The sequence below is a fragment of the Ursus americanus genome, chromosome 23, assembly GCF_024610735.1.
Source record: "Ursus americanus isolate L20-20 chromosome 23, mUrsAme1.1.p, whole genome shotgun sequence".
NCBI lineage: Eukaryota > Metazoa > Chordata > Mammalia > Carnivora > Ursidae > Ursus > Ursus americanus.
The window spans coordinates 13,257,308-13,282,706 of record NC_142149.1 but is presented as its reverse complement, the minus strand read 5'-3'; the positions used below and the strand labels follow the sequence as shown (position 1 = coordinate 13,282,706).

General features: G+C 43.6%; 2 protein-coding genes across 2 annotated transcripts in view; one reads left to right on the top strand and one right to left on the bottom strand.

Moving 5' to 3' along the window:
- Positions 1-13,798, bottom strand: part of PITPNC1 (phosphatidylinositol transfer protein cytoplasmic 1) — a 252,604-nt gene extending 238,806 nt beyond the window's left edge. Inside the window, exons 1-3 of the mRNA XM_045813945.2 lie at positions 13,703-13,798; positions 10,452-10,580; positions 2,536-4,035 (exon numbers count right to left, since the gene is read on the bottom strand). Coding sequence (XP_045669901.1) covers positions 2,536-2,583 — 48 coding nt within the window. The 5' untranslated portion in view covers positions 2,584-4,035; positions 10,452-10,580; positions 13,703-13,798. The remainder of the gene's footprint in view (positions 1-2,535; positions 4,036-10,451; positions 10,581-13,702) is intronic.
- Positions 13,799-13,868: 70 nt separating this feature from the next.
- The window catches only part of PSMD12 (proteasome 26S subunit, non-ATPase 12), a 28,562-nt gene continuing 17,031 nt past the window's right edge, over positions 13,869-25,399 (top strand). The window contains exons 1-3 of the mRNA XM_045814073.2: positions 13,869-14,067; positions 22,534-22,593; positions 22,680-22,808. Of these exons, the coding sequence (XP_045670029.1) occupies positions 13,960-14,067; positions 22,534-22,593; positions 22,680-22,808 (297 nt within the window). The 5' untranslated portion in view covers positions 13,869-13,959. The remainder of the gene's footprint in view (positions 14,068-22,533; positions 22,594-22,679; positions 22,809-25,399) is intronic.

The following is a 25,399-nucleotide window of genomic DNA, read 5'->3' as shown; positions in this document are numbered from 1 at the left end:
CTAAGTTGATGGTAATTGTCTTCTTTGAAGACACTACTAAGTTCCTTCCCAGTTTTAATGTGAAGGACAGGACACGCCTAGGTGGCTCAGTCGGTTAAGTGTCTGCCTTAGGCTCAGGTCAGGCTCCCATTTCAGCGGGAAGTCTGCTTTTCCCTCTCCCTCTGCTCATGTGTGTTCTCTCTCTCTCTCTCTCTCAAATTATTTTTAAAAATAATAATGTTAAGGACAGTAGGACACAGCGCAAGGGGGGGATGGTGGACACTGGGGGGTTTACCACCAGTCAAACTCCAGGGATCCAACCTCTGGTGCACTGGGCCTAGTTTCCTCACCCATCATCTGGCTTGGAAAATCTGAAATCCTATCAGTCTGAAAGCTCTATCAATCTAAACTGTCCCCCTGCTTCTCTAACCAAGTGGAAAACTCCAAAATGTAGCTTTTTAAGAAACTGAATCATGCTTTAGTCCAAATGAATTACACATTAATTAAATCATAATTATACATTCTATTACAAGTGGAGCCTGATTTTATTTGCCAATTAAGAAAGGGCCTCCGAGGGGAAAGAAAGAAAGAAAGAAAGAAAGAAAGAAAGAAAGAAAGAAAGAAAGAAAGAACCTCCATCTGTACATTCAAAAGTGATCACTTCGCCCTGAAGTGGTGGGTATTTGAGTAGCATAAATAAATAAATAAATAAATAAATAAATAAATAAATAAATAAATAAATAAATAAATAAATAAATTGCTTAAGAGCTGTGCCTGAATGTTCAGGAAAGCCTATGAAGAAAACCAACCAGAATGAAGAGAACAAAAAGATTTTGTAGGTAGTAAGAAGATTCTAGAACTGGTTATTTATCACCTGCGCTGGAGGGGTATTTCATGCAGTACCAACATTACCCCTGGATTCCAAACTCCTAATCAATAAATAAGTCACTGGGGACAGAGAAAGAAGGACACACACCTCCAGGCTGAACTGCTCTAGCTCAGCTGCCCAGGGTGGGAAGAGTTCAACCTTTTCCAGAAATACTCTGGTTAACCAGGGTCACTCGTTTGCCTCCCCCACTCCCCATACAGCTGTGTGCTGCTCGTCCACTTGATTTACATGGTCGGGATGCACCCCCAAAACTCTGCCTATCCGCATGGATTCCATCCTTCAGGACTACGCCAATGTTACCTCCTCAAACGCCCAACAGGCAGAAACGCTACGTTGATCACTCTGGCGGGAGCTGACCTTTCTCTTCGGTAGCCAGTGTTCCTGGGATGTATGTTTTGTCAACTCGGAGCTACTTTCATCTTGCCTTAGATTGTACTTGGGTCCTGCCTCAACACTTGATCCAAATGACAGATTAAGACAGCCCCTCGGGAGCACAGACACTTTATCGGTTAATATCTTTTTCTTTCCGAAAGCACCTATCCCCTTCCATAAGGCAATGGCTCAATAATATATCCGATGGATTAAATACTTTATATTTAAGCATAAATTCAGTTTGGCTCGCCGGTTTCTTTGGCACACTAAACCACACCAGTGAGTTTCAAATTTCCCTGATTGGCTTCACGCTTCCTTGATGTCCCTGGACACGCGCTAAGCAATTGTGAAAGCACCAAAAAGGTAGGGAGGCGAGGGAGAAGAAAGGGAAGCCGGGGCCTGAATAATCCTCACTGAGTCATCATTTCCTGAATGATGGAGCTTGCTGCTTCGGGAGATCTGGAGAAGGGAACAGGAGCAGCGGGTAGAAGACGAACCCCTGCCCCTCGCCCCCCCGCCCGCCCTGCAGCGGCAGGACCCAGGGCCCGGGCGGGCCCGCACCCACGTGCTGGAGCGCCCTCCTGTGGCCGCGCCGCAGTCCCCGCCGCTCCCGGCTCGCCCGCAGACCACGTTCCCCGCCGCTAAAGAAAGAGACGCAGAAAGTTTCCGAGCCAGGCGGTTTGCGAAAGGTCGAAGCCAGGTCTGCGAGCCTCGATGAGCGGGCGTGGCGGGAGCGGCGCCCAGGCTGGCGGCGACCGCGAGAAGTCCGGGCCCGGGAGGACTCCCCTAGGGCTCCGAGGTGCCCCCCAGCGGGGCTCGGGGCCTGGAGATCCTGAGGGCAAAGGCTTCTCTCGTCCCCAGACCTTACAGCAAAACGCGGGAGGGGAGCCAGGGCCCACGCCAGAACGGGGTGCCTCCTCCCCACCCCCAAGCGCGCTGGGGTGCTTAGGTTTGCCTTATTCATTTTATTAATTGGAGGGAGGGGCGCACAATTCCCTTTGGTGCATCTGGATCCCCAACAATCAGGATTCTGCGTGCCCCCCAAGACTCCACCTAGAGTCTACCGCCCCACCCAACGCCGCCCTCCCCCGCTGGGGTGACAAGTGGAAACAGCAACTCCCCTTCCTCCTCCCCTCCAGCCTTCTGGCTTGGGAGGTAATGCTCCAGCAGGGTTTCCCTGCCGCCCGCAGTGGACCCGCCGACCGGGAGGCGGCAGCGGGATACGCGGCGCCCTGGGGCGGGGGGCGGGGGGCCGGGAGCGGGCGAGGCCGGGCCCGGTGCGGCGCGGCGCTTACCTCGTCCACGGTGAGCGGCATGCAGATCCGGTACTCCTTCAGCAGCATGGTCCTGCCGGTCGCGCGCCCCCGGGGCGGGAAGCGGGGGGCGCCCCCCAAAGCAACAAAGCTGCCGCCCAGGCGCAGGGCAGGGCGCCCGGAGTCCTGCGCTCGGAGCCGGCCGGCGAAGCAGCCCCGGAGGTGCGCTCAGCTCCTGGCTTCCTCCTCTCCGCCCGAGAGCATGTCAAGGTTCGGGTCCGGGTGTTCGGGGCTCCCCCGCCTCCTTCCTCGCCGAGTCGGTCCTCCCGGAACGCGGTGTTGCAAAGTCAGGGAGGGATCAGGGAGGAAGGGAGGGAGACCCGCTGGAAACCGCTCAGATAGGCAGCCCCGGGCGGTAGGAGCGGCCGCCAGATCAGGACATGCCCGGTGGCGGGCAAGGGAGGAAAAGAGAGAGATTTCCGAAAATTAAAACGAATGCACAAAAGTCACCCGCTCGATCCGCCTCCGAAAGCAGACATGAACCTGGCGACCCCCCTTCTCCGGCGGGTCTGCCAATGCTAATGTCACCAGGAACACATTGCAGCCGGAGCTGGAGATGCTGACTTTCCAGACAAAGGCTCGATCGGCTCCTCTCCCCGGGCGGTAAACAAGATTTCCTGCTCTTTTTAGGGCCGGTCCCCGAGGCGCTCCAGGGCTCGCAGCGGGAGAAAAAGGAAGCCGCCGCCGCCGCTCGGCTCTGTCGGGCTGGGGCCCCGGGTTCCTCCAACCTGGGCTCGCCGCGGCGAGGGGCGGGCGAGAGGAAGCTGGCGCCTTCCGCGCACGTCCCCTCCCCCGAGTCCCTCGGCTCCCCGAGCGCCGTGCGTGCCCGCGAGTTTGCAGCCACAGCGCCGGGGCCGGAGAGTCCGCGCGGAGCTGCAGTGTGCCTCGGGCCGGGGAGGTGGGTGCGGGAGGAGCGAGCGCCAGCGAGGCTGACATCAGCAGCGGCCGCGGTGGGGAGGGTAGCCCCATCCGGCCAATGGGGAAATGGCAAAGAATGTGGAGGATTTAAACAAAACAGCATGTCTCTCCCCAGCTCCTGCCAGACGGCAGGGCTGCCCCGGACCAGAGCCCGGCCGGCGCTGGGGAGGTTCGGCAAAGGGGGCTTCCCTGGCTCCTTTACCCTTCGAATCTGTCCTCAAGGTGTTCCCTGGGTGCTCTGCCCCGCCCCCCCACCCCGGTAGCTTCTGGTTTCCAGAGGCAGAAGTGTTTCTTGACCTTCGGAGAAGGTCTTTACAAATGCCCACCCGAGCGTTTTCACTTTGGTACGGCGTTGAAGAGGCGATGGGCTTTGGGAGCCTGAGACCCAACTCTTGCCTGGTTTCCTGCCTGGTTTCGGAGAGGGAATCCTGGATAACTGGGAAGTGCCACGGCGTGGAAGAGGGAACGTGGGGCAGACGTAGCCTTTTCACCTCTCCTGGCCTGCTCTGCTGGCCGACCGCAGGCTTCTCGGGGCGGCAAGAGTAGGTTTTCCTGTCAGCACTCCTAAGTTCAAAAAGTCACAGTGAAATGTCAATGAAAATGCCTGGAGTGTTGGTACTTCATCCATATTAAACAGATCCCTCATTTTAACCACAAGAGGCACATTCTTCAGTTACTCAGGAAGCTGCATGTAACTGCTGAAGTCTGTTTTTCATTTGTCTGGTATTTTTAAGCTTGTTTTTCTGAAAAGTTGCTGGATGAAAAATGCATCGTTTGCCTCTATGCAGAATAACCTGCAAGCATCATCTTTTCTCAGAAAAAAATATGTGTGCTCTACAGCCCTCCAGCTACTCAGAGAGCTCGGGTGGTGCTGCAGATGGTCTCGATATTATAGTATTTAAAATTATGATTAATAAATAAATAACCAGTGTAACTATGGTGGGCTGTGGCGAAAATCACCCAGATGGCTGGAGAGAATTTATAACTGTGTGAACATGATACAAAGCCTCATAGAAAAACAACACCCTATATCCAGTTTATATTTTAGGGAAAACTATTCTCTAGATAAATGCTTCCCGGAGTTGGCTCGGAAACATTCACAGCAACTAATTAAAGCTAAACCAAATTCCTCGAGGTGGAAAATCTAAATCTGACACTATAGTGGTGAATAATAACACATTGAAAGCCTGTGATACGGAAAGAAGCTCAAGCTGTTTTTCCTTTTTTTCCTACTTCTTACTTGAAAACAAGTGTAGTGGTTTCGCTTTCTGGCACCTAATCCTCTTCCCAAAGGCAGCTAGGCAATGCAATGGCTAAGCCACATACACACACGCACAGGACGTCAGAGTGTGTGGATATACTCCCAGCTCCCTTGACGTTTCCTGACATCGATTCTGTAACTGTGTTTACTGAAATTAATATTATGGTTGAGAAACTACCTCTCCTCATTTCCCAGACTGCAAATCACACTGTATGTGCTTCTCTCTTGACTCTGCTAAGCTGCCTGAACTTCCTTTTCATTCAGTCCATCCGCATGCCTGGTCACATTAATCTTGTTCAAGCACAGCTCTAATCCTGCCACCTTCCAAACCTTTCACTGATTCTCTGTGGCCTACTGAGCTAGTTAAAATTCCTTGGCAGGGAGATCAAGACTCTGAATCTACCTTTCCCCTGCTAGTCAGTTACCTCCCCCCCCACAGCCAGGTGAGACAAATCCGTTGGCACATCCAGGTGAGACAAATCCGTTGGGGGGAGAAGGTGCCCACTTTACCTTGACCCTTCTGCTCCTGCCATTGCCTGCACAGAGAATCCCTCCCCCATTCCATCCCCCATGACACCATTTTTCAGCAATCTGTTTTTGGAAAAGTGATTTCTGATGGCAGTGTGTTGGATGGGAGAGGACAGAAGGATAGCAGAAGCAGGAGGTTATCATGTTATTAGAATACTACAGGAGACAGATGGGGAGGGTCTGAATTAGAATGCACCCAAAGAAAAGAGGATGAATTTTAAAGATTCGATAAGGACTTGAGGACGGATTGGTTTTCACTATAACAGCGCTTGGGGGAGGGGAGGGCAAAGGGAGAGCTTATTCATTCATAACTCATTCACACAAAGGGAAGAGATCGCCATCTACTGGTCAGATGCATTTTTTGAAGTGTTTTAAGTGATCTCGTCAGCGAGAGTCTGGCAAGAATTCTATCTTTGTTTCTTTTCAACCAGTGGAATCCGCAATATCTACTTCCAAAGAGCTTTGAAGGGGCTACTATCATCATTAAGAAGAGTAGTAATAAGCCATTAACAACAGTACAATCTACAGTTACTGATTATCACATATTTAAAAATGGGCATGGGGCACAAAGGGAAAAAAGAGGAAAAAGAGTAAAGTTACCAGTGCGGAATGATCACAAGAGCAGACGGGAAAGAGTATTAGCCTACACACGTCTGTGACAGCCTATATCCTCGGATAAGTGACAGTCTGTGACGGCAGGGGTTCTCAAAAGGCGAGATGGGGGAGGTGCACATCAAAATCAATCATCTAAGTAGCTTTTTCGATCCATTGTCTTCACCTGGATTCTGATGATGTACCCGTCTCCCCCACTGAAACCTCTTCTCCGTTTGTGTGAAAAAACTGTGACCCACTCTGTAAGTAGCATCTGAAAGAAGAGTGTACCAACAGTCTTTGTGACTATTCAAGTCATGTTTCATTCCTAGAATATCCCTGGTACCTCTAAAGTAAAATACTATGGTTATTTCCATCTTCCTCTTTCCTACTCACTGTATATAAGGTCTGTGGGTTTGTCAAAGCCCATTGAAAGTTCCATCTCTTACATACAGAGCTGTTCTAGACAACTCTTTACCTTTCTAGACAACCAGGAACACTTATCTGGACTATTCATTTTGGTTCTCGTTTGCATGTAAGTGTGGCCTTTATATAGAAAATGTCATATACAATGCTAAAGTATTCCACCTGTTTTCCAATTGCCCGGCATGATCTTAAGCTTCCAGAGAAGACAGACCATGTCCTCTCTGTATCATCTGGAAAATGTATCCTGGTATAAGGCGTGGTGTAGGAACCCAGTAAACATCTATTAAGTGTATGTATATAATTAGTTCAGGGTTCGCAGTCTCAGAGGTACTGAAACTTGGTGCCAGATAATTCCTTGTTGTGGTGGTCACTGTCGGATGTTTAACAGCATCCCTGGTCTCTACCCACTAAATATTAGTAGCACCCCCCCACACACACATACCCTGCCAAATGTGAGGGTGCATAGGGAGGGAGCAAGTCCTACCGTAGAGAAGCACTGTATTAGTGTAACATTCATTAATCTTATCTAAATGTTTAGCTACTCCAAGAAGCTTTTGGAGACACTGACTTCCAACTTGTCAAAATTAGGTCTAAGGAGAGAAGGATAAAACTGTTACATCACAGTAATATAAAGATGTACCTTCTCATTCCCATGATCTGCCTTACATTACCAAAGTAGCCCTTGATGAAGGGCTTGACCTTAACCTCAATCACTTGGTGAAGGTCATATCTGCCAATTTTTTCCATTGTAAAGTTACTATTTTTCCTTTTCCATACTCTGTTCTTTGGACGTGGGTCATTAAGTCCAGCCCACAATCCAGGGAGGGGAATTATGCCTGCCTCCTGAGGAGAGAGTACCTACATATATAATATGGAATTCTGTGAGACTTGTCTCTTCATTTATTTATTCAATTATTTATTTATATCAGTTGGACTCATGCATATTTATTGAATAACAATTCAATACTATGTTAGTTTTGTTGCTCAAATTGTTCCAGCTTTGGACACTGGAAGCTTTTGCAGGTTGGTTCCTGTGTCCACATCACATACCCCATTTTTAGGGGTTATTTTTGAAAACCAAATGTTATCCTTTGCAATTCGTTTTTATTAAATATTGTTTAATTCCAGCAAAGTCCATGTCTGGGTGTGTGTGTGTGTGTGCTTTAAACACCTGTGTCTGACCTTGTTAGGTACTAAGCAAATGATAAATTCATTCTTAATACAACTACAAACAGCAAGACCCAAGGCAATTCTTATGTGTAGACCCATTTATCAGGCCTCTATTAAATACAGAGAATGCCTTTGATGTATAATCGCTTGGAGCTGTGAGCTCATAAAATAAAAATTAATTGACAATGATGTGGTATAAATTGCTTCACACAGAAAAAAACCTGAAAGTTCTGTGGCCAAAGGTATAGTTTTGTCTTTTTTTTTATTTTAACAAATAAGCTAATAATAAATGTATCAATGTTTTATTGCATTTCTTGTTTTTATAGAAATTGGCAAAACATCAAATATTTTAAGATAAATTATGAGACTATATGTAACCTATACTCACTGGAAACAAGTTTTAGTGATGAAAGAGGACACTGTCCTTGATCCTGAGTGTCGTTTAAAAAGAAGCACCTGTACAATCATTGTAGCTACTTAATGCCAAAGCATTTTTGAACTAGCATCACCAAATGATCTCTACACAGATCTGAAAATAGTATTTCTTCTTTTTTTTTAACATTTACTTTTTAAGATTTTAAAATTTTATTTATTTAACAGAGACAGCCAGCGAGAGAGGGAACACAAGCAGGGGGAGTGGGAGAGGAAGAAGCAGGCTCCTAGTGGAGGAGCCTGATGTGGGGCTCGATCCCAGAACGCTGGGATCACGCCCTGAGCTGAAGGCAGACGCTTAACGACTGTGCCACCCAGGCGCCCCAAAACATTTTATTTTTTTTTAAGTAATCACTACCTTTGTTGTGGGGCTGGAACTAACAACCCTGAGATCAAGAGTCACACACTTTCCTGACTGAGCCAGCCAGGTTCGCCTGGAAATAGTATTTCTTAGCTATGTTGTACCATAGAGATAGCATGATATTTGACTTTTTATGGAATATTTTAAGTGTTACCAGAGAGAAAAAGAGGGAGTTATTGTTTGTATATGTATATTGTTTGTATATATTGTTTGTATATATTGTATATGTTTGCTATTAAGAGTATGTAGTCATAAGGGAAGAACCGATTTGTGTCTCTTGTTTTCTATGAAATCTTTAAGGTCAATTAAAAAAAAAAGAAAAAGCATGTAGTCATTTATATCAAAACCACAGTGTAACAATTGGTTAGGTGACTGTGATTAGGCTAAATAATGGCTCCCAGAGATATCAGGTCCTAAACCTAAACTGAAAATGTTACCTTATTAGGAAAAGGGTCTTTGGGGGGCACCTGGCTGGCTCGATCAGTATGGCATGGGATTCTTGATCTTGTCAGGGTTGTCAGTTTGAGCCTCATGTTGGGTGTAGAGATTACTTAAAAATAAAATTTTAAGGGGCGCCTGGGTGGCTCAGGCGTTAAGCGTCTGCCTTCAGCTCAGGGCATGATCCCGGCGTTCTGGGATTGAGCCCCGCATCAGGCTCCTCCACTGGGAGCCTGCTTCTTCCTCTCCTACTCCCCCTGCTTGTGTTCCCTCTCTCCCTGGCTGTCTCTCTCTCTGTTAAATAAATAAATAAAATCTTTTAAATAAGTAAATAAAATAAAATAAAATCTTAAAAAAAAAAGGAAAAGAGAAAGAAAGAAAAAGGGTCTTTGGAGATGTGATTAAGTTAAAGACTTTGAGAAAAGAAGATTAATCTGGATTATCTGGGTGGGCCCTACATACAGTCATAAGTGTACGTAAGAGAAAAGCAAAGGGAGACTGATACACACACTGAAGAGGAGAAAGCCATGTGACCGTGAAGGCAGAGATTGGCCTAATGAGGCCACAAGCCAAGGAATGGCCACAACCACTGGAAGCTGGAAGAGACAAGGAAGGGATTGTTCCCTAGAGCCTCCAGAGGGAGCATGGCCCTGCGATACCTTGATTTCGGCCCAGTGATACTGATTTCAGACTTCTGAACTCCAGACTGTGAAAGAATCAGTTTCTGTTGTTTTGAGCCACTAAATACAGGATTATTTTTGACAGCAGCAAGAGAAAATGAACACTATGATTCTTTTTATTCACTTGATATAATGGTACTTGACATGAAATAATTCTAACACAGGTCCAAGAGATTTACTCAAAAGATAAAATGCAGTATAATTTTCTTGAAAATGATTTACAACAGACTTGAAAATACAAAGTTCTCCCACTGCCCTTATTTTAAGTTTTTATTCATTTAAGTAATCTCCACACTGAACATGGGGCTTGAACTCATGACCCCAAGATCAAGAGTTGAATGCTCCCTACACTGAGCCAGCCAGGCGCTCCTCCCACTGAAAAGAAGCAATTTACAAAAACAAATGTTTCACATACATTTCAGGAACATTTCTGTAATATAAACCTCTTGGCTTTAGATGCAATCAATATGTTAATGACTCCTAAATTCAAACGCTCTGGCCCTAAGGACTCCCCTTAATTTGACCCTTGTCTATGCATTTGCCTTTTCAACATTGTCACTGGATACCCATAGGGCCCTCAAACTTACCATATCCAAAACTGGGCTTTTGTCCTTTTCTGTCTGACTTGCTTGTCCCTAACCTGCTCCTTCTTGGTAAATGGCAACTCCATCTTTCCGGACACTCACGCCAAAAATCTTGCTGACATATTTGACCTCTCTCCCCGCATGGCCAACAGCAAATCTGATCTTGGCTCTATCTTCAGGTTGTATCCAGGATCTAGCCCTTTCTCACCACTTCTGCTGTCTCCTACCTTAGTCCAAGCCACCATCATTTCCCTCCCAAATTATTGCAATAACTTCCCAGCTGGTCTCCCAGCTTCTGCTCAACCTAGTCACCATACAGCAGCCAGAATGATTCTTTCACTGTATAAGTCGACTCGTGCCACTCCTTCACCTAAAACCCCCCCACTGGCTTCTCACCTTACTCAGATTAAAAACCAAGTCCTTACAATGGTCGAAACCTCATCTCCTGCAACTCCTGCCCTCACTCGTTCTGGTCTTCACGCAAGCCAGGGTGATCTGATTGCTCTCACCTCAGGGTTCTTGCTCTCACCTCTGCCTGGAATCTTCTTCGTCCAACTAGCTGCAAGACTCCTTTCCTGGGGCGCTCAGTCTGTGGAGCATACCACTCTTGGTCTCAGGGTTAGGAGTTCAAGCCCCACCTTAGGGGTAGAGATTACATAGGAGAAAAGAAAAAAGAGAAAGACTCTTATTTACTGCCGGTCTTGGCTCATGAGTCTGGCCTTCCTTGACCACCTCCCATTCACTATCATCCCTGCTACATATTTACATTTTTATTATCTATATTCCCCATTAGAATGTTCACTTCACAAAGGTGGGAACTTTGGGTCTGATGTGTGCACGGCCAATAAGCCAAACATGCAGAGATGCCAAATATGAAAACAAACATAGTTGTTAATATAGAGACACATGAGTTTCAATAATCAGTATCATGATATACATTACCACAGTTTTTCCAATCAGTATTTCTTTCTGTTGCAGAAAATCGACCTCTGTGCTCCAGAGCAGTAACTCGGAGACAGAGTTTGGGTTTACAGAGGCAAGACAGTTTATTACTCTGCCAGGCAAAGGAGGCTGCAGCCGGCTAATGGCTCCAAAGACTGCAAGCCTGCCCGGGGTACAAGGCTGAGGGGGTTTATAGGAAAATACAGGATCTGGGCGGTTTGGATAGGAATCTGGTCTGTGCTGCCAGCTGGGAAGGTCACATCTTCAAGGTGGTCTCATGACCAGCACTGGCACTGGCCATGAGTCTCGTTACTAAGTATACATGGAGGTCAGCAGGATGTCAATATTGGTAAGGAGTTCCTGGAACAAAGGATTCTACAGAAAAACAAATGAAGGGGAACGGGAGGGGGAGCCTTCAAGAATGAGGAAGAGAAGTGTTCAGTTTAAAGTCAAGTCTAGCTGAGGCTCTAGAGTGTCCATCGTTTTTTTTTTTTTAATTGCATTGTTATAACCCCTATCTTTTTTTTTTTTTTTTTTTAAATCTCTCAGCCTAGCGTGGGGCTTGAACTCAGAACCGGAGATCAGCAGACTGGGGACTGAGCCAGCAAGATGCCCCAACTACTGTGTCCGTCTTACTTTCCATCTATCTTTACATTTCTGTTGCGGTTTCATTTCTACCTTTCAGATTCCTTATTCTTTGCTAATTCTCTCTTCTGAAACTAAATTCTTACTTACAATGTCAGACTCCCCCAGATAAAGGATTTATAAAGAGTCTATCTATATAACAGTACTTTACCTATTTTCTCAGACCATTTCTCAGACTTTTACTGAGTTCCTTCTTTACTTTTTGTTGTTGTTGTTGTTGTTTCCTTTTCAAGCTTTTCCTTAGATTTCAATGTGCTTTCGTTTTCCGTTACCTCTAAGCCTAGTGAGGAAGGGCTTCAGTTTGGTGTATTGAGAGCCAATTAGAGTTTTCTCCACCTTTAACCTCTCTCTTAGACCCTCTCTCACTCTTATTTTTTGAGTCCTGGAAACCATAAATCCATTTACTCCATTACACCTTTGTTACTTTTTGTGTTTTCACACTCTTCATACAAAATGTAGACCTCCAAATACTTTGTCTCTAGTCAAACCACGTGCACACCGAATACAGAGCCAGAAAACAGCTTAGCCTAGCCTGTCTCAACGGTTTTGGCTCCTAGTGTACGTTCTAGAAATTTGTGTGGGTATCGGGTTGTCACGATCATTGGTGGGGGGAAGGGAGGTATCAGCATATAATTGGGATGCCAGACATCTACAATGTAACAAATTTGCACAGCAAAATATTGTCCCACATTCCACCTGATTTTTCAATGTCCTGCCAGACACCTACTTATGTGTCTGAGGCCTAGGCTATAACTCCATTTCACACATGCTAAGCTATTTTTTTGAAGGTTCAATATACACTAAAACTTTTTTTAAAGATTGATGTATGTGAGAGAGAGAGAGCAAGAATGTGAGCATACACATGTGAGGGCAGACCGGGAGGGGCAGAGGGAGAGAATATCAAGCAGACTCCCCACTGAGCACGGAGCCCAACCCGGGGCTGGATCTGACCACCCCGAGATCATGACCAGAGCAGAAATCAAAAGTTGGACGCTCAACAAACTGTGCCACTGAGACACCCCTGCACAAAAAATTTCTAAGAATTCTTCTATGTGAAAAACAATGGAAGACTGTACTTTCATACAGACAGAACTTTACCAAGAAGTTGTACACCATTTTGGAAAAATCATGCCACTCACAGTAAGCCCTTATGATGCCTGGGGAACCAATGAAAACATATCTATTGCAGATTTTGCTTTTACAGTTGTTATATATGTGTACATGCAAATGACTACTTCTTTTTTATCTCCTATGATAGACATATGTTAGCCTTTATATTTTGAAGTTTATTTATTTATTTACTTAAATATCTCTACACCCAAGGTGGGGCTGGAACTCACCACCCGGAAATCAAGAGTTGCATGCTCCTCAGACTGAGCCAGCCAGGCACTCCTAACCTTTATATTTTGAAATATATATTATTTTGCTATTTTGCAATGCCTCTCCTTTACATTACACCTAGGATATTTTGTTGTTTTTTTTAATTATGTGTGCAGATGGGTTATATTACCCATGATTTTGATTACAGAACAGTAAAACAAACAGTAAAAACAAACAACAACAACAAAACAAGTCTATTCAGCATATAGAAAGCAATGTTGGTGCTGATCAAATTCACTAACAGGTAGACCATTCCAAGATTTCCCATTTGCTTGGGAGGCTACTGCTGACTGACACTTTGACCACACACCACACACAAACTCATTCTCACTTTTCAAGCATCCTAAACTTTTTAATAGGGACCTAGATGGTGCGAATAATAATGAAAACTTGTACGGTCCTTAAATATTGAAATAACCTCGCATACATGAACTGCTCGATGCCCACAAGAGTCCAGATAGCCAATAAAATGTCTTTCTAAAGATTCCTATTATCCACATAAGGTATTATAGTAAAAATGAAAACAAATACTTGTTTTATCACCGAACCGCTATCATACCTTCTCTTTGAGCTTTAAGAGATGCCACAGATTAAACCCCCAAGATTCTCAACCAGGTGAAAACTTTAGAACTTTTTTCTTTAGGGTTTATTTCAGCCTGCTCATGCAGAGATGAGAACACTGAGATGCAACAAAAGTTAAGCGACTTGCCTACGGTTCTGAGAAATAATATTTCAAAGCAGGAATGTAAGAATATATGGGGCGGTCTAGTCTGCTAACACTAATTCTCCTCACCGCAAATTTTGGATGAAAAGCCTGTCACCGAGACAAAACCGGACGTGAGCTTCAGGGGCGAGGGTGAGCCCCTCCTAACCCCGCCCCCCAGGGCTGTCCGCGGCAGTGCCTGACTGGCGGCCAGCGCAGGGGGCCTCGTGGGGTCCTTCGCGCGGGCTCCCGACGCACTGCCTGAGCGGGTGAGCAGGAGGCTTCCGGTGTGGGTGACGAGTGGTGGCCGAAGCAGGGGGACATCAAGGGACGTTCAGGCAGGGACCATGGCGGACGGCGGCTCGGAGCGGGCTGATGGGCGCATCGTCAAGATGGAGGTGGACTACAGCGCCACGGTGGATCAGCGACTGCCCGAGTGCGAGAAGCTGGCCAAGGTGAGGGGAGGCCGGCTGGCTGTTGGCGGGCGCCAAGGGCTGAGTCACGGCGCGGAGCTTGCTTAGGCCTCGGGGCCTGCCGGCTGGAGGGCGCGTTCCCCACTGCCTGCCCAGCCCGAGTTGGGCCTGCATGAGTAGGAGGTCCCAGGTCCGCTCCGCAGCGGGAGCATGCTAGTGCATACAGCTTCCCAAACCCTCCCCAGGACAGATGGCCACTTCCCGGAGGAGTTGGGGCCCCATAGTACTTTTTGCCTTTTCTTGGTACTGTTTAACGTTTACTTTAGCAGTTTCCCAGGGGTTAAGGCCGCTTTAGCGTTCAGGCTAGGTTAGAGAGTTGAGGTCTATTGCCCTTGCTGAATCAATTTATGTCGTTAAGTTGTTTACGGATCATGGGATGTTCCTGGCCTTTAGCCAGGCGAAGGGTTAGGAAAGTGGTAGGGCGAAGGTGATTAGCACAGGACCCCTGCCCTTACGGAGTTCGTATACATCACGAATTAGACGAATCAGGCATGGTGGTGAGTGTCACACAAGTATAAACGTGCCGTTGGAACACAGAGAAGGAAGCTGTTCGTTCTTACTGGTGGGATAAGGGAAGGTTTTCCAGAGAAGTTGACGTTTGTATTGGGCCTTAAGAAAAGTGGGATGGGGAGGAGCCGTTCCTGGAGCGGGAACTGCAGAAGTAAAGACCAATAGTCACAGAAGTTCAGGATAACCTCATTAGGGGAGGTCATGAACAGTGGCTTAGCTCAACCGCTTATCTCCCCTGGAACAGGAATTTAACTTGATCCTAACATTTATTAACCCCCCCCCATGTGCCAGGCAACTTCATGTATCATTTTACATATAAAGAAACCAAGGCTTGGGGAGTTTCTTGTGGAACATTACAGTTAGTAATAGAACTGAGGTTTCAAAACTAGGTTTGTCTGACTAGGGTTTGGATGGTTGTTGCTAAGAATCCTTACACTCAGGAGCTCCTGGGTGGCACAGCGGTTAAGCGCCTGCCTTCGGCTCAGGGTGTGGTCTCGGCGTTATGGAATCGAGCCCCACATCAGGCTCCTCCGCTATGAGCCTGCTTCTTCCTCTCCCACTCCCCCTGCTGTGTTCCCTCTCTCGCTGGCTGTCTCTATCTCTGTTAAATAAATAAATAAAATCTTAAAAAAAAAAAAAAAGAATCCTTACACTCAGTCCTCATTAAATTCCTTGACCAATCCAGCCACAAATATTTATTGCTATTCACCTGGGATGCATGTACTAATAGAGTTGTTTTTGTCCTTTAAAAAGCTTACTGCATAAGTACATTTAAGTGTAATAAATTCAGGGACAGGAGGAGTGTCAAGTATTATTTCACAGTACTATTTCTTGGAAAGAAACCTTTTCAGTACTTCTCCTTTTTCTAATAAAGGATTTAATAGAGCTTTACAAAAGACAGGGATAGGGAAAGATGATGAAGTTGATACACCTGAATTTCTTAACTGCAGTACACTTGATGGAGGGGAGCCATAAATTCATCTCTGTACTTACTGGCAGCTAGTGTAAAGAAATATCTTGTATATAAGGGTTGGAAAACACCTATAGTGCCAGGCAGATAACAATCGCTGGCATTTAGTGAATACTTTCTACAGTGCCAGACACCCTTCTGAGTGCTTACATGCGTTAGCTCATTCGGTCCTCACCTTAGCCCTATGTGATAGGTATTGTTGTTCTTCTTATTTTACAGACATGAAAACAGTCTAAAAGAAGTTGAGTCACGTGTTCCAAGGTCATACAGCTAGTAAAGTGGTGGAGCCAGGATGCAGACCAAGCTGACTGATTCTGGAGCTTGTGCTCTTACCATGCTATCCTGCCTAGTGAGCCAAGTGAACTTCTGAGCACCTGTCCAGGGAAAGGGGGCAGCTTCACCTCCAGTTAATCTTTGCCTATTGGGGATGAAGGCCAAGCCTTGTCAACTCTTCTAATTTGAGGGAGAAACCAGGAAAATGGAGGTTTTTTTTATATGAATTACCTCAATATTTAGAAATGACACAAATCTGTTTTAAAACACGTTTGAGCCAATACCACATAGATCGAACAAAACATACGTACGGGTCAAAGTCAGCCCCTGAACCACCACTTTGGAAGTCCTAGATTGCTAGTGTCCAAAGGAAGAAACCATTTGCTTTAAAAAAAATACAGCTATTCCTAAAACTGAGACCTGGGAGGAAAAAATCTTCCCTTTACCTTTTTCTTCTAATAGCCTACTGTCAGTAGTCAGTGCTAGACATTGTGGGGAGTACAAAGATTATTATGAGATGAAGCTCTTGCCCTCAGATAGCTTATAGGTCAGTAAGAAAAAAATTTTTCATTTACAGTTGTAATCGTGTGTATGGCATTTATTTAGGAGATTGTGGTTAGTTCAAGATGGTTGAAAAGACTTCCAACTCAGATGCCTTTTTAGGTGTCAAATTGGTAACGGAATGTTGGTGCCTGTTGAACTGGGTAAAATTAAAGCCATCTGGATTTGTTTTTCTTTTTTAAGCTAGTGAACCAGTGGAACAAAACAAGGCACAGGTGTTGGTTATTTTTTTGTGAAGGAGGCAGGTAGAGGACTGGGGGGTGGCAGGGTATAAGTGTTTTGTTTTTTAATGCAAACCCACAATTTTCAACTTTTGGATTAGATGGTTGTCTTACCATCTAGTTAAATTTTATTAAGGTTTGTTTCTTTGTTTTGCCTTTTATTTTTTAAAAGACTTTATTTATTTGACAGAGAGAGTGAGAGTGCACACATGTGCGCACAAGCTGGGGGTGTAGCAGGCAGAGGGAGAGGGAAAAGCAGGCTCCCCGAGGAACAGGGAGCCTGATGCAGGGTTTGATCCCAGAACCCTGGGATCACGACCTGAGCTGAAGGCAGATGCTTAGCCAACTGAGCCACCCAGGCGCCCCTATAGAGCACTTCAGCATACATTCTTGTTTTTTACTTTGAGCTCATTAGTAAAACTAAAGAAAGTTTTATTGTTTTCACCTTACTTGTGAGAAAACAAAGGTTCTTGCAGCTTAAGTGGTTTATCCAAAGTCTGCAGCAAAGCCAGATCAGGCTCAGGTCTCCTGGCAACAGGTAGTGTTCTTTTTGCTACATCCCACGACCTCTTTAAGAGACTTACTTTTGTATTTAATTTCCTTAACACATTTCTTATTTTTAATATGAAAGACATTTGAAGATAAAAATTATGTTTATGGAAACTTAATAAGAATGTACCCAGTGAGGAAAGCACAGATAGCAGAAACCTTCAAGAGGCAAACTGAAGTATAGACGTGGGTGGTAAAATTGCCAAATCTAGGCCATATGAATCTCCTACAGTGACCTAGTACAATTCTGTTTCTGTATCCCAACACTCACCTAACATTCAACAAATAACACCCAGTCACTAATATTTATTGCTGTGTACTTTCCTTTTTAAAAAAAAATATGTATTTATTTATTTGAGAGCACAGTTGGTGGCACCGGGGTGGGGGTAGGGACAGAGGGAGAGAGAGAGAAGCAGGCTCCTCACTGAGCAGGGAGCCCAATGCAGGGCTCCATCCCAGGACCCTGGGATCACGAACTGAGCTGAAGGCAGACACTTAACTGACTGAGCCACCCAGGTGCCCCTGCTGTGTACTTTCTATATAACATTAGCTGTTGTGATGATGATAATATATTCCAGGCATATCTTCCTAGGTATTGCTTTAATCCTTAGAGCAACCCTGTGGGGCAGGAATTTTAGTATGCTCATTTCACTGAAGAGAAAATAAAGGGTCAGAGAGGGCAAGTGTCTTGCCCAAGGTAACACAGTGGTAGACCTGGCATTTAGACCCAAGCAGTCTGGCCGCAGAGCCTGTGTTTTTAACCATTACATTCTGACGCCTCTGTGATTGGTATTTGAGGTTGGTGAGATAATAGGAGTGATACTAGTTCTTGGTAATGGTTAGTGCTTCACCCGTGTATTAATTAATCTAAAGAGGGCCTTTTCTGAACTGCAACTATATAGTACTTAGCGGTTCTTACACAGAGGATCACCACCACCCTTCTTGATTGTGGTATATTTGTTACGTGGGTATTTGGGGATTATTTACATTCTTAAATTGAATATGTCCTTTGGTTCTCCTTCATGTCTTTTCATTTGGTTAGCTGTAGCCTCTTTCTCATCTCTTTTTTTTTTTCTTAAGATGCTTTTTTTTTTTTTGCCTAAGATTTTATTTATTTATTTGACAGACAGACAGCCAGCGAGAGAGGGAACACAAGCCAGGGGAATGGGAGAGGAAGAAGCAGGCTCCCAGTGGAGCAGGGAGCCGGATGTGGGGCTCAATCCCAGGACCCTGGGATCAGGCCCTGAGCCAAAGGCAGAAGCTTAACGACTGAGCCACCCAGGCGCCCCTAGCTGTAGCCTCTTAAGGTTACTATCAAAAATAAAGAAGAGGTGAAATGTAAAACAATTTATTGACTGTTAGTAGTTTGGACAAAAAGACCCCTTTAAGAAAAAGGTCATGTGAAAGCATTGAATTGGCATTAAATTTCAACTATTGGCCTTTTTCTTACTTATTTAGGTTGTTTAACAAATCATTAAAAGAGTGGATCCTTTTAGGAATTAACGGACACAAACATACAGAATTTACAGATACCCAACATGTATTAATGTTGAACAAACTCCTTAGTCATTTACCTCATTTACAAAGATTATTTTAATGAGAAAAATGAGTCACAAAAGTCACATGTTCTAACGAGTTAGTTTTGATAGCTCTGACCATCTTGTCCCTCTGAGTTGAAAAGCAGCATCAGAAGGTGGAATTTCAAGAACTGTGTGAATAGATAGGAAAGAAGGGAGGAAGATGGTTAGCCATAGCATTGAACATGGAAGAATGGGAGGAAAAAGTGGGATAATTAAAGAATTGGGAGTTGTATTTAATGAAGTTGATGGTAGCATCCCTCAAAGAGCACTGAAATGCCAGCGATGTAACTCGTCACATCCTACTTAGTGTGACAGTGAGAATCAGGAATTCTGAGCCATTAAGGTCTTCTGATAGTTCTATCATTGTCAATGCATACTACGTACAAGTTGGTGCATGGGAAACAATCAAACATGTTCCAGCCCTGAAGGAACTTATAGACCACTTAGGCAAGACATGCATATTAATAACTGGTACAAGGTGTAAAGGGATGTACCATAACATGTACAGAAGCAACATGATGTGCTTTGCTAGGTACAGAACTCTGAGCTGCAGTGGTGGGCAGCATAGATGCAGTCCCCACTCTTACAGAATTTACATTCTAGTGAGATTCCAGTGTGAAAATGGAAAAGAGTTTGGAGTCATTACAAAGCAGAAAGTCAGTGGGCTTGTGAGTTAAACAAGGAAGTGCTGAATAACTACTGACTATGGGGAGTTGTTTAAGAATGCCTTCCTGAGGGGCGCCTGGGTGGCACAGCGGTTAAGCGTCTGCCTTCGGCTCAGGGCGTGATCCCGGCGTTCTGGGATCGAGCCCCGCATCAGGCTCTTCCGCTATGAGCCTGCTTCTTCCTCTCCCACTCCCCCTGCTTGTGTTCCCTCTCTCGCTGGCTGTCTCTATCTCTGTCGAATAAATAAATAAAATCTTTAAAAAAAAAAAAAAAAAGAATGCCTTCCTGAGAAGGTAACAGCTGATGTTTTGTTGATACAGCCCATGGCTCTAGAGTCGTATGTGATTCCTTCACATGTAGAGTGCAGTTCTTTAAAACCCATACTCTGGGGGTGCCTGGGTGGCTCACTCTGTTAAATGTCTGCCTTGGGCTCAGGTCATGGTCCCAGGGTCCTGGGATCAAGCCCCGCATTGGGCTCTCCACTCAGTGGCAAGTCTGTTTCTGCTCCCTCTCCCTCTGATCTCTCTCACTTTCTCTCTCAAATAAATAAAATCTTAAAACAACAACATACTTCTGTATTAAAATACTAGAGACTATACTCTGTTGATTATAGTCACATGACTAATAGTAATTGCAAAAGTGATAGGTGACCATTAATGAACAGTATTTTATATCTTAATTATTTTTGCACTACGTTTGTTGCCAGATAGTAACCATTTCCCTAATGGAAATTACCTTGATGGAAGCAAAGATGTGATTTAAACTGGTTACGGTTTGCTGTCATGGAGGGAACACTGGACCAGGAAGCAAGAGCCCTGGGTTCTGGTTCTGCTGCTAAGTTTTGTGGCTGAGCTGTTTGGTCCTTAGTCTTTTTATACTCTAAAATGAGGTGATTGATCGCATTAAATAATCTGCAGCAGTCTTTACAGTTCTAAGATTCTTTGATCTTTTATGATTTATTAGCCTTTACCTTTGAAGAATTTATGGATTTGTTCTTTTCCTCTGATGGACATTTAGTCAGCATTTATCATACATATGAATCTATAGAGTTTGCAGAACTGAGGCTCCCCCTCTGCATACGAAACATTGTTGCAATTCTAATCTTACATGTTTCAGATTTAACTATAATAATCATATAGATTTGAGTTAAAGTTCAAATAATGCCTGTATAGTACATATTCTGTGCTCCATAGAAAATTCATAGTTTAAATGTTATCTTGGAAGATATGGAAAGAGTATTTTGAAAAGTCCAAACATTATTTGTATCCTTAATTCAAGAACTGTTTGTTTCATCAGTAAAAGAGTAGTACTCATGTACTATCCATGAATGTCATTAAAATAAGTTTCAGGGCACTTGGCTGGCTCAGTTGGTGGTGCACGTGGCTCTTGATTTTGGGGTTGTGAGTTTGAGCCCCACATTGGGTGTAGAGATTACTTAAAAATGAAATCTTTTAAAATAAATAATAATAAATTTCATTTATAGTTAGAAAACCAATTTCAAAATAAAACCATCCTCATCACTTTTTTTTTTTTTTAAGATTTTATTTATTTATTTGACAGAGACAGCAAGAGAGGAAACACAAGCAAGGGGAGTGTGAGAGAGAGAAGCAGGCTTCCCTGCCGAGCAGGGAGCCTGATGTGGGGCTCCATCCCAGGACCCTGGGATCATGACCTGAGCTGAAGGCAGACGCTTAACAACTGAGCCACCCAGGCGCCTCCCTCCCCATCACTTCTAATTCATTCACTGTTACTAATATCAGTATCTTAAATACTTACAATTTTTTTTTGCTGTGGGCTGGTTTTGTTTTTATCACAATGTGGTTTGTTTTGGTTTTGTTGTTTGTTTTTGTTTTTCTTTTTTAGAGTTTACTTACTTAGTTGAGAGAGACCAAAAGCGAGAAAATGATCCCAGGACCCCAAGATCATGACCTGAGCCAAAAGCAGACGCTTAACTGACTTAAGCCACCCAGGCACCCCACAATGTGTGGTTCTTAATAGGATAGCTTATTTTAGTCTGATATATTACCACTTAAGTTTATATCATTTGAATTTTGTTATTCCCATTTCCTGACGTGCGCCCCAGGAAGAGTATTTTTTGTATATAAGAGATACAGGTTATTGTCATTTGACAAAAAGGGGTATTCCATTTGGATCATTATCTGCTTAGAAGCATGACCTTTGGTATAGCATATATGGATATTCTCAGATGGTCTTCATTTCCTTTAAGCACAATTATAATTTATTTTAAAAGTCATTGAAGAATTAAGGGCCCCTGGCTGGCTCATTTGGCAGAGCATGCAACTCTTGATCTCGGGGTCGTGAGTTCAAGCCCCACTCTGGGCATAGAGCTTACTTTAAAAAAAAAAAAAGTCATTGAAAAATTAAACCAGGGTTTCTTAGCTTTTCACCACCAAATATCCTTTTTATTTTTCCTCAAAACTTAATGTTTTAAAGTATTTGTTATGGTGACTTCATAAAGAAATCATTCATTTTTCCCATTTTTATTCCTCAAAGACACGTACGTGTAAGTGCCACTTAGAGTCTCAGTTTGAAACAAGATAATCTGGTTACCACACTGACTTGATCAGTTAGAATCCAAAACAAAGACTTGACTTTTTTTCAGGTGTTAAATCATTGTTCTTTTTTTTTTAAGATTTTTATTTATTTATTTGACAGAGAGAGAGACAGCCAGTGAGAGAGGGAACACAAGCAGGGGGAGTGGGATAGGAAGAAACAGGCTCCCAGCAGAAGAGCCCAATGCAGGGCTCGATCCCAGGACTCCGGGATCACGCCCTGAGCCGAAGGCAGACGCTTAACGACTGAGCCACCCAGGCGCCCCTAAATCATTGGTCTATATTCAGTTTCTCCTAGGCACTTTGAAATGTTAAAAACAGCTGTGGGCCCCACTTTGGGAACCACTGACTTAAGGAGTCCACAGGAAAAGCAAGCACTACCAAGAGGAGAAAACCAAAACAATAGTGGTAATGGGGGTGGCGCTTTTCCTCTGAAATGGATTTTTTTTTCTTTTCTGTGTCAGAAACATCTCATTTTAGACTAGTTTGTTTGGTTTTGTGTTGGTGGTAGTGTTTTCATGGTTCATTTTTATCTTTTGTTTTAGGAAGGAAGACTTCAAGAAGTCATTGAAACCCTTCTCTCTTTGGAGAAACAGACCCGCACTGTGAGTAGATTATAGTGAAAACCTCAATTATCATTAATTTCACTTAACAGTGCTCCATTAACTTCAATATATTTTCATTCTCACAGGCTTCTGATATGGTGTCTACATCCCGCATCTTAGTTGCAGTAGTGAAGATGTGCTATGAGGCTAAGGAATGGGATTTACTTAATGAAAATATTATGCTTTTGTCAAAAAGACGGAGCCAGTTAAAACAAGTGAGTTCATGACTACATTTGCATTTAAATAAGGACTTTAGAAAACCGTTCTATGAATCTGTTTTAAATTTACTGTTAAATCAGCATTACATTCTAGACAGTTTTTAAAAATTCTGTCCATATTTTTATGTCAGCTGTTTTTATGTTTTCTTCTAGTTTTTATATATTTGCATAGTTTTACAAAATTGTGCTGAGTGTTGGTGCAGCTTTGTTCTGTTTCCGTGTGGCTCCATGTCTTAATGTTTATTATTTTTTTATTTTTTAAAAAAGATTTATTTGAGAGAGAGTACGCACGTGTGCGCACACACACGGTGGAGCATGTGAGGGGTGGGAGAGGGAGAGGGAGAGAGAGAGAATCTCAAGCAGAATCCCCGCTGAGCGCAGAGCTTGGAGGGTCTCAACCCTCAGATCACGACCTGAGCCAGAATCAGGAGCTGGACATTCAACTGACTGAGCCACCTAGGCACCTCCTCATGTTTATTATTTTAAATGATTGTGTTATAATCCATCAAATTGATCATCCGTAACTTACTTAGTCATGTCTTTTATTAAATATTTAAGATTTAACTTATTTTGAGGCCATTTTTCAGACATTAGTTTGACTAATTTTGTTTAAAGATTATGTTCTCATTTGGTGTTTTGGGGAAGCTAGATTTTCTTTACTGTTTTCCCTGGTTTTTTGCTTGAGTTTTTGTTATTGTTTTTTAGTAAACTCTGTGCCCAACATGGGGCTTAAACCTATGACCCCAACGTCAAGAGTCACATGCTCTACTGACTGAGCCAGCCAGGCGCCCCATTCTGTTTGAGGTTGAGATATTTAAATGATCCTCTGTACAAGTAGATTCCACTTGCCATTTATATCTCATCTTTCAAATGCTGTTCCCTGAGTAGTTTCCAGGTTTTTATTTTTTGCTTTCAAATAAAGGTATTAACATTGTAAAACAGGATAGTAGTAGTGGAACCAAAAACAGAAACATGGTGTTCTTGTTCAAATCTCTTGTTTTATTAATTAGGTTACTGCTAGAGTGAACCTAGTGTTAGAGTGGGTTAAATTATTTTTTTGCAAAAAACAAATTGGTTTTCTTCTTTTTTTAGATAAGTTTACATGCATATAATTTGTTGTCAAGAATTAACATAGAGGGGCTTCTGACTGGCTCATTTAGTTGGTAGAGCATGTGACTCTAGATGTCTGGGTTGTGAATTCGAGCCCCACATTGGGTGTAGAGATTACTTAAAAATAAGATCTAAAAAAAATTAATACAGATTTGAGGCAGTCTAGTATATATGAATGAAATTGACTTAAATATGCCTTTTACTGCTGAATTCTGTGGTTTGAGAGACCATCATAGAGTCGACTGAGAGACTGGCATAGATGAACCATTGTCTTCCTCTGATTTTCTAAGAGATTTGCTTTCTAAGGACAATTGGAAAGGGCTGCTTATTTGTCTTGAGGCAATCTGGGTTAAAGTAAACAAAAATATGTGTTTTATGTAGTACTAGTGCCATTCAAAGCACATACCCAAAAATACAGATTATTAATAGAGTCATAACATTTCAGAGCTAGTAGAAGGGACTGTTTAACTCTGTGGCTTTTCTGATTGAAAAACTGACATTTGTATGTAAGACTCTCAGAATGTGAAGAAATGTGCCAGGTAACTTCTAGTTCCTAGACGAGATAAATCACAAGTAATAGTAGTACATCTTTAGCAAGGTGATTTGTTTTTTTAAAAGTTACACACAGAGGGGCACCTCGGTGTCACAGTCGGTTGAGAGATTGACTTTGGATTTTGGCTCAGGTCATAATCTCGGGGTTGTGGGATGGAGCCCTGCATCAGGCTCTGCACTCAGCACGGGGTCTGCTTGTCCCTCTCCCTCTGCTCCTCCCCCAGCTCACTCTCTGGCTCTCTCTCTCTTTTTTTCTAAAAAATAAATAAAATCTTAAAAGTTACAGACTCACACAGCAATATATAGTGAGTGACATAGAAGAATAGTGAGTGGCGTTAGGAGACATGAAAGGGGGAAGAGGGGGTTTTGATTAGGTTTGTCAGGGGAGGCTTCCTGGAGAAAGAGGAGTTTGAGCCAGTCTCACAGCTGGCTAATGGCATGACCACAACTGTGGTGGGGCTTCTCTTTTTGCTGTGACATAGGTCTTCTTAGCTCTGGAAAGTGCTTAAGGACTCAAAATGTGCCTCTCCTTTTCCCGTAATTACTTTTTACCTAAAACTTTTCTTTTTGCTCTACCAGACTTAGAAAGTAATGATTTTCTTAAAATAACCTTTTCTAGATTGCTTAAAATTAATGGTTTCTAATTCACTGTCTGTCACTTGAGCCCAGGGGGTAAGCCTCACTCCAACTATGACTTACCTGATGACTTGTAATTTTTCAGGGAGCAGCAGGATGTTCACTTACCATTAGAATATTGATGTAATTGTTTTGTTTTGTTTTTCTTGTACCCCATCTGATTTCTGTTAATGTAGTTTTTGCACAGCTTTTAGAATTACTAAGTCGTATGCCCTTCTAGAAATCATGGTTATAATTAGTGTTAGAAGGATCATTTTTTGAGATGCAAGGTGTCCCAGAGCCTTGCACTT